Below are 9,259 nucleotides of genomic sequence, written 5' to 3' on the forward strand. Positions count from 1 at the left end.
TGTTTTTGAAGGAAAAAAGTGTCCTTTTTGGTTTGGTTCAAATTTTCCTAAAAATTCAAGCCAACTGCTCTGTCAAGCTGATCAGAGACCTACCCTGAGTGTGGTAGGGTCAGTGGTGTGGTGGGGGTGATGCCTCTAGACTGGCGCTATGGGAAGGACACATTTGGGAAAACTGAGGAAAAAGAATTTCCAGCCAACCTCTCCAACGAAAATGTCTCTCCCCGCAATAGCACTGCCAGCAGGCAGCTTTCCCAGCTTCTGGGGCCTCACTTCCCACCATCAGTCCTCATATTTCTCTGCGGCTGTTTGCTTTTCAGGGCTTCTATGCAAACCTGGCCATTTCCAGGAACAGCTGAGATGTCACTCATGTTGGGGGGACCAATGGGCTTAACTTTGTCTTCTTCCTTTGCCATTTGGGTGGCATTCTAATGGTTTTAACTGAGGACCCAGAAAGAATCCTCACTCAACTGAAAACCCTTCAGCTCTTAAGAAATCTGAGGGTGTGGTGGCTCAAGCCTGTAATCCCAGGACTTTGGGAGGCCAAGGTGGGCGGATCACCTGAGGTCAGGAGTTCGAGACCAGCCTGACCAACATGGAGAAACCCCATCTCTACTAAAAATACAAAATTAGCTGGGCATGGTGGTGCATGCCTGTAATCCCAGTTACTTGGAAGGCTGAGGCAGGAGAATCGCTTGAACCTGGGAGGCGGAGGTTGTGGTAAGCTGAGATTGCACCATTGCATTCCAGCCTGGGCAACAAGAACAAAACTCTGTCTCAAATAAAAAGAAAAAAAAAAAAAAGAAACCCAAATAAACAGGGCCACCCTTACGCCCAGAAGCCCCCTCACCACCATTCCCAGCCCGACAGTTTCCCCTCCACAGCCACAGGCTGCCAGCCCCAGCTCCAGGAGGTGCTATGCAGTCCCACAGGAGGCCATTAAACCGGCTGATGGGGTCTGAGGCCCAGATTCCCAGGTGACTCATCAGGAAATGGCCTCTCAGATGCCAGCACAAGCTGAGGGCCCCAGGCAAAGGGAGGGGCTGAAACGCTTTTGTGGAGCCCCTTCAGGGATAGCACACAGGCCACTGGGCAGCTGACCTGCCATCACCGTGTTAGGGTGGGTCCCCAGGTGGAGAGATATGAACACCCTACTCCCTTAGCCATCTGCACGTCCCCGAGCAGAATCCCATTCCCCAGATCCTGAAAACACCTGCCCTGGTCAAAAGCACAGGCAGCTACTGTCTAAGAGAGCAGGAGACATTTGTTCCAAGGTCAGGACCAAGCCTCTTCTGCCACCCCACCAAAACACGGCTCCCAAATTCCGGCTCTCCTTCCCCAAGGCCAATAAGTGGCTCTCAACCTCCATTTAAAATGCTTTCCACTGACGGTCTAAAATAAGGGGTTACAGATCTTAGCTGTTCCCAGCCCCAGAATGCACGCCGCATGCTGGGTTTATCACCAGAATGCTTCTGACTTACTGTCCCACCACATCTGCAGCCAGAATCTGACCTTTCCCCCCAGAATTCTGAAGCTCATGGGGAGAAAGCACAAATTCAGAGCTGGCATGGGAGTCCTGTACTTACAGAGACCTCTGGGGACTTCGCAGACCCAGGGACTGGATAAGCCTTAGGAGCCTTCTTTGCAGGGAGTGGAGAAGAGGCAGGCCTGGCTCATTAACCTCCGAGGCCAGGTAGAGGCACTTCTGTCACCTTCTGAGGAGCCCCCAGGCTGTGCCTCAGCTAAGGATATTCCCAGGAAAGGCCTGAGAAAGGTTTCTGCTCCACTGAAGGACTGAACAAAGGGGGCACATGGCACTCTGGGAGAACATTCCAGAAATTTACTGGCTACAGACAGGGGTGGTGGTGAAGGAACCATCCTAAACAGAGTAAATGCACAAGTTACTGTACAGAAAGGAACATGCAGAACACATCCACCAACGCTCTCCCACCCTCTCCCTTCTCCCACAAGCACCACACAGAGTGACTTGAGAAAAGCAAAAATGAAAAAAAGGAAAATAATCAGTCAACTGAAAAACGCAAAGAATTCTCCCCCACTGAGTTTCTAACACAAGTTACTGATCAAGTGAGAAAGGCTGTACTTTGCCTCTTTCCTTTCTTTCTAAAATACACAGTATTTGAAATTTCTGGTTGAAAAACACACAGTAGATGACAGACACTGAGGCCAACTGGGGCCCACATTATCCCGCTCAGCTGCCTGCTGAGCTCTTCAAAACTGTGTATCTCACTGTCATTTCCGATGCCCACACAAGCACAAACAATGCACAAAATCAGGGTAATCCAGTTCCACTAGAGAGCTCCCGGCAGCCCGTGGCAGGCCTGAAGGTCTCTGGGCAGCAAGTACCAGCAGAGGCAAGCCCAGATAGGGAAGCCACATAGAACTGGGACATACTTACACTAGGAACTTCTTCACTGTTTATCCGAAATGCAAACTTAATTGAGTGTCCTATATTTTTATTTGCTAAGTCTGACCCAGATGAAGGGGCCTTATCTGCAGGCCATAAAGCCCTGAGTGCCGCCTGAAAGTCTGACTAGGCCAGGTCTGCTGAGGCCACCAAAGCATATGTTCTGATACTGAAGTCCCCTCTGGGATCACTGGGTCCCCACTTCCTGCTCAAACAGAAGCCAGTGTCCAGGGCAAACGTTTTTGCCCTCCCTATCCCCAAGAAATAGAAGCTCAAGGGCAAAGGCAGCCGGGCGTACAGTGTGCCAGTGCAGCTGGGTTTCTGCCAGCACCCCCTCCCTTTTTCTTTTTAAAGATCTGGCCTTCGTTATTCACAGTACATCAAATTTCCACCCCCTTCTCAATGTTTCCCTGCTGCTGTGCAGCTCTGAAAGTTTCTGTCTTTGAAGGAACAGCCCTGAGTCTCATCTCATCCTGGGAGACATTATTCTCCTCCACCTTCTTTCAGACTGAATGCCTATTAAGGGCCCCCATGGTGAATCACGGAGTCTGAATCTAGGCACACGGAGCTGTTTGAGAGGATGTGGGGAGGAGCTTGGCACAGGAGGCCAAAGCAAAGCATCTGCTCATTCACATATCTGCTGAACGATCCGCTGTGGGCCAGAGACCCCAGGGAGGGCACACAGGAGAAGCTTATTTCAAAAACCAAGGTTAGGACAGGAAAATATCCTCTTTCCCTGGGTTAGCAACTTAGAACAACGAGTACTTCACTTAGGTGATTCGGGCCAAGAGGAAAAAAAACCAGCCCACTTTTAAAGCATTATGCACAACTTTGGGAACAAATCAGTGCTTGATTTACTTCAGATATTCCAGCTACCTAGCACGGCCCAGCACAAAGAGGTTTTGAAATGATCTGCTGAAATGGAAACTTGGCTGATAAATACATGTGACCTCTCTAGCCAATCACAAGTTATGTGTGTAATGAGGCAAAAAAGCAGCACAGACCACTTGAAATCTCTTTTCAAGACACTTTAGTAATTTGTAACTTTTTTCCTTTCAGTTGGAAACAAGTGGCAGAAAGATAGATTTATTTCCTTCCTGTCCCTGCCCTGTGAGGGATACCAATATATTATGGAATTGTCAGAAGATGGCGGGAGATGGGATGACTTCTGGATTCAGCGTAGGATAAAGGATGGGGGATATTTTCTTACATAGTTCTAGACAACTCTTGTTTAATGAGATGCAGGAACAAAAGCCCAATTCTGATATAAAACGCACATTTCTCTCAAGAATTTTATATGTAACACTCTCCCCCTATTTGCTGATGCAGGGCTCAATTCCTCTCCCAGCTGACTGAGGCTAAGGGAGAGTTCCCAGTCAGTGTGGGGACTGCCAAGACTTTGGCAGGCCTGGGGCAACGCGCCAGCCCAGGGCTTCATTTTGTGACTCAGCATTCAGTATCCTAAAGTCACTTCCTGAGTGGCATGCTAGAAATGTGGCAAGTGATGTGAACTACCTAATGAACTAGACAAAGGTTCTGGTGCCTAATAGAGAAAAAGGATAGTAGAGACCCAGTCTAAAGCAGGAGGGTGTTGGCAGAGCTACATATGATTGCTAAATTTAGTATTAAGGGTTCTGGCTAGGTGCAGGCAAGGGTAAAAATCCAAAGAGAAAAATCACCCTCAGGTTTTTTTTCGGTCAGCAAATGCTGGACACTGTGGAAAAGTCTATAGTTCTTTGCTTTAAAGTTACCTATTCTAGGATTTAAATGATGCATCAGAAGAGTAACAGTGGCTGCCAAATTGTCCTTAAGAGGCTCTAATTAGACTGTAAGTTCATGGAGGACGGGAGCTGGGTCTGCATCCTGGCCCCAGTGTAAACGGGCGCTTCCTGCTCTTTGAGGAGCCCACCCGGCTCATGAGTTATTGATAAAGGCAAGGCATTTGTTGTGGCAGAGCTCACCAGTTTCGCTTCAGTTTTCCCTCTGAAGTTGGGGAGTCAAGGGTTTTTTTTTTGTTGTGGTTGGTAAGCCAAAAGAAGAGAATCTGTGAAATTAAATCTCCAGGCCTCTGAAAAGGATCCAGATCAAGTCAGTACTTTCCTTTGAGGGTTTATTATGAGCCATTCTGAGACAGGAACAAACCTTGACAGCCTCCAAGTGCCCCCAATTTCATTAGAAAGATCGAAATCTCACATCTGGAAGACAAGCGACGCCTAGTGCCACTTTCTCTTAGTCTCTCTGGGTAAATAGTGAAATCCTGGCCCAACATCTAAGGAAAGAGTTAGTTCTCTGAAAAAGTGAACTGAAGATGAGTTTTTAAGCCAATAACCTGTCACAGGGTCATGACTTCTGGGCATAAGCTGTAATCATGGGTACATGACAACCTGATGTTGTAGCCTTGCAAATTCAGCCTGTTTCTCATCTCTGCACAATCCGAGGCCTGTGCCCAATCACAGAATCAGCTGGTAGGACAAGAACTGGGATTTGCTCCATCTGAGGCCTGGCCCTTCTGGTATGAACCTAGTTATCTTATTTCTCCTACAAATGTCTCTCTCAGCAAGTCCTCAACTGCCAACCAGTGACCACTTTTCTCCCAACTCACAGCTCCCCTAGCAGCGTAGCTCAAGGTCTGGCTGCTTTTCTCTCCCTTCTCATTTTAGGACTCATCTACAGGTCAAAGAACCTCATCTCCTGGATGCAGGGCTGGTGTGCAGTTCTCTCTGGGACAAGTAAAACTGCACGATGCAAGGAAAGGTAAATCCACGATTCTCATGGGATAGTGAAGAAGAGATAAGCCAGGAGCAAACACATTCACAACTTGAGCCTTCTCATTTGTGGCACTGTTATATTTCTATCTGCAAGTAAAATCTAGCATCAGAAAAACAAAGCACTAAGTCGCACTTTATGAAAAGTCCACCGAGTACTCTTATGTTTATTTTTGAGACAGAGTCTCACTCTGTTGCCTAGGCTGGATCATCATCATCATCATCATTATATATTTTTGAGACAGAGTCTCACTCTGTTGCCTAGGCTGGAGTGCAGTGGCATAATCTCGGCTCACTGCAACCTTCGCCTCCCAGGTTCAAGCAAATCTCCTGTCTCAGCTTCCTGTGAAGCTGGGATTACAGGTGCCTGCCACCACACCCAGCTAATTTTTATATTTTTAGTAGAGATGAGGTTTCATAATGTTGGCCAGGCTGGTCTCGAACTCCTGACCTCAGGTGATCCACCTGCCTCGGCCTCCCAAAGTGCTAGGATTACAGGTGTGAGCAATCCCACCTGGCCAGGAGTACTCTTTTTTAAAAAGCACTATTAAATCATTTGATTAGCTTAAATCAGCATATTTAAGCAGGGCACAACTTGCTAAATCAAGTCCTCTGAAGGGCTCACATTTCAAGACTTTCTAGTAAAGCTCAATTGAAGATAGGGTGACAAGATGAGACTAGAGGAGGAAGGCAGAACACAGCTCCACTGGCCCTCAGGCTGCATCCTCCCTGGAACATGGAATCCTACCGATAAGCAGCAGTTGGTCCCATTATCTACAGATTATTTCTTCCCAAAAGAAAAGGTAACAATTATTTTAACAACTGGGGGACGGTGGGGATGACCACACCCTGTGACAAGACAGAAACTTCTCCTTACAAGCAAAGGCATCTTTGGGGACCCTTTGGGGATCTTAACATTCTGCTGGGAAAGAGTCTACCTCAGGGATCCATCCATCAAACCAGCAGAGCAGACCGCTGCCCAGTGTCTCAAGGCTCGTTGGCCCATTAAGGAACAAACACGACCTAATTTCCTCTCTGGTTTAGTTCAGGGCTTTGGGATTGTTGGTGGGGGAAACGGAGCAAATGATGGGTGACAACTACTGCTCAGGGAGCAAACACCCACAGTGCTGATGCCATGTGGTGGTCTGGATTCTGTACACTGCAGACTCAGCATGTGACCCATGAGCTTGCCTGGCCAATTACCTTCATGAATGGGGAAGAGCGATGGGGGTCGTCTGAGCAGAGGAACTGACCACCAGAGAAGGGAAAGACAGGTTTAAACTTATTTCTAGGAGGGATGTGTATAAGCCTGAGCAGTCAACTCACAGTGGAGCAGTTACAGAGGAGTGCAGTGGCAAGGTTTACCCCTTCCTCAAGTGCAAGTTGGGGCACCTGCAACCTTCTTTCTTAAGGCTTTTTCTAGGTCTATGCTTTTATCTCCACTGGGATTGCAAGAGAACAGCAAACTGATGAATCCTGCAATCAGAGCTGATGATTTGGGGGATGGTCTTGGACCATCTGGACTTAAGTCACACCCAAGAAGAGGAGGACATGGAGTGCTTGATATTTCACACACAAATCTTACATCTTCTAAGGCTGAGGTTGACTTTCACATTCAAATAAAAATGTGAAAATGAATCGTGACTCTGCTATATAGAATATTATATCTAAATAAAAGTAACTCCCAAAGGCTTTGTTTCCTGGCTCATTTTGGGTAAATTTTTAATTATTTAAGGTCAATTTAACCAAATAATGAATATCTACATAGCCTCTCATTCCCTGGCCCAAGAGCTAGTGACAGCATTCCCCATTACACAAATAAAAATGTAAACAAAATTTCAAAGGAAAAAAAAAAGAAAATAAAAGAATGTTGAAAAGAAATACAAATCAAAGAAATTTATTGGTGTTGACAAAAATACATAATACAGAAACCAAAACAAAACACAACAGAAACAAAACCAGAAACCCCACCCTAGTGGGCCCATGTGCCTGATGTACTGACAGCGTGCCGACCCAGATGTCCCCAAAGCATGGCACTTAATTCATGAGGACCTCCATCTGCACCAGCCTCGCATTGGTGTCCCCAGACGTTCGGTAGGGTATCATTCCAGCAAAGGTAATCAGAGTTCGGGCTTGACTTCGGAGTTGCTGAGAGAAAAGGGAAGGAAGCAAAGGAAATTGGTTAACTTTTGAGTCAGGGCACTATTCCATGTTCTTCCATCCTCCACCCTGGGGTGTCAGGGACAGATCCCTGGTGGGTGGATGACAGTCGTACCCTCCTCTGTCGTATTCCTTCAGCATGACACAAAGTTAACAAAGCTCGTCCCCCGAGGCCCCTGTTCCACAGGCATCCAAACCCATTTACTAAGCAAAAAGCAGATGGGTTTGCCAGGCAAGCCGCCTCGCCCCAACACATTTGGCTAGCTTTTGACACAGCCCTGAGCTTCAGAACTGCCTGCTCCAATTTTCAGAGCCTCTCTCTCTGGCTGGTTTCTGTCCATCTGCTTTCACAGGGATCTGAGTCTCCAGAGCCCCATGAAGCCCTTGTAACACCGGAGGCAAGGGCTGTGACTGTGCAGTCCCACGCCGGCTTTCTTCCTCCCATGCATCTTTCCTCTTCCTTCCTTTCGTTCCTCCTGTCTTCTCCCTTCCTGACATACATGCTTAGCCCTTCTTTCCCCAGGCAACAGTATTTATGGAACTCCTGGATTGTTCCAGGAGGGAAAAAGGTGGCCCTACAAATTTAAACCAAATCTGGACTAGAAAGGGAGAATCTACAAACACCTTTCTGGACTAGTAACAAGAATTTAAAGAAAAACTGAAGAGTCATCTACTAGGCTTACTTAAGGACCATTCCAGAAGAAAATTGAAAAGCAAATGCTTTTTACCTGATGTGTAAAACAAACTAGCGAGTGTATGTCCTTACTAATGTCCAAACAAAAAGAAATCTGACTTTGTGATAGGAATACCCATTGTATTTTCTTTAGAAGTGAATGAAAGTGCATGGGCTCTTTGAAATGAGCTCTAGGGATGTTCAAGTAAAAGGATTCACTCCCTTACTGGGCAGTATCTCACTTTAAACCATGAAACCAAGGACATCAGTGGGCTTGCAGACCTCTTGGGCACGCAACTTTTATATATAACCTTTTACTTAATCCTATTCGCCCCTACCTTTCAGAAAAAGAAAGAAAAAGGAGAGTGGTGGGCAAAAGGCAGGCAGGAGAATGATCTTCAGACATGGGACATGGCCTGCCAGGGACCAGCTCCTCTCAGTGGGCAAGTCTGCCTGAACTGTAAGTGGCACACAGAGCACCAAGAAGTATCCACTATCTCAATACTCACATTCACAAACATCACTGCACTGGGTTTCTATTATCAAAAAAGATTCCTGCCAAGTGGTAGGCACCATGAGCCCACCGCTGGCACATCTGGCGTTTAGATTCCTATCTGTCCAGGGTAGGGAGAAGACCAGCAAATGCTCTGGTGCGCACCTGGACGGGCTGACCACTTCAGTGGACCACTCTTGAGCACTGTTACCCACATTCCTAAAGGTGGAAATTTCCACCATCTTTCACAAGTTTTATCAACAACAATGCCTGTGGGGTCACAGTGGAAAGAGCTCACAGACATCCTCAGAGGCAGAAGACAGAACAAGGCTTCTTGGCTGCCAAAACCAAGTCTGATGTTAGACACTGAGATCCTGAGAGTCTCATCAAAAATTAAGTGGAAATGTTAAAGGAAAGGTAATTTTAAAAAACATCATTGTCGGGCTGGGCACGGTGGCTCACGCCTATAATCCTAGCACTTTGGGAGGCCGAGGTTGGGGGGATCTCTTGAGCTCAGGAGTTCGAGATCAGTCTGGGCAACATGGCAAAACTCCATCTCTATATAAAGTACAAAACTCAGCTGGGTGTGGTGGTGCACACCTGGAGTCCCAGCTACTTGGGAGGGTGAGGTGGGAGGGTGGCTTGAGCCCAAGAGGTGGAGGCTGCAGTGAGCTGAGATCATGTCACTGCATTCTAGCCTGGGCGACAGCACCAGGCCCTGCCTCAAAAAAAAAAAAAAAAAAAAA

The 9,259-nt window shown here is 47.0% G+C and overlaps 1 protein-coding gene across 4 annotated transcripts in view; it reads right to left on the reverse strand.

The window, feature by feature from the left end:
- Nucleotides 1–7,057: 7,057 nt before the first annotated feature.
- The window catches only part of NUP93 (nucleoporin 93kDa), a 114,178-nt gene continuing 111,976 nt past the window's right edge, over nucleotides 7,058–9,259 (reverse strand). For all 4 annotated transcript variants that reach the window (XM_011971871.1, XM_011971875.1, XM_011971872.1 and 1 more), the window contains one exon: nucleotides 7,058–7,335. In XM_011971871.1, coding sequence (XP_011827261.1) covers nucleotides 7,225–7,335 — 111 coding nt within the window. In that variant the 3' untranslated portion in view covers nucleotides 7,058–7,224. The remainder of the gene's footprint in view (nucleotides 7,336–9,259) is intronic.

This window comes from Mandrillus leucophaeus, unplaced genomic scaffold, assembly GCF_000951045.1.
Source record: "Mandrillus leucophaeus isolate KB7577 unplaced genomic scaffold, Mleu.le_1.0 Scaffold125, whole genome shotgun sequence".
NCBI lineage: Eukaryota > Metazoa > Chordata > Mammalia > Primates > Cercopithecidae > Mandrillus > Mandrillus leucophaeus.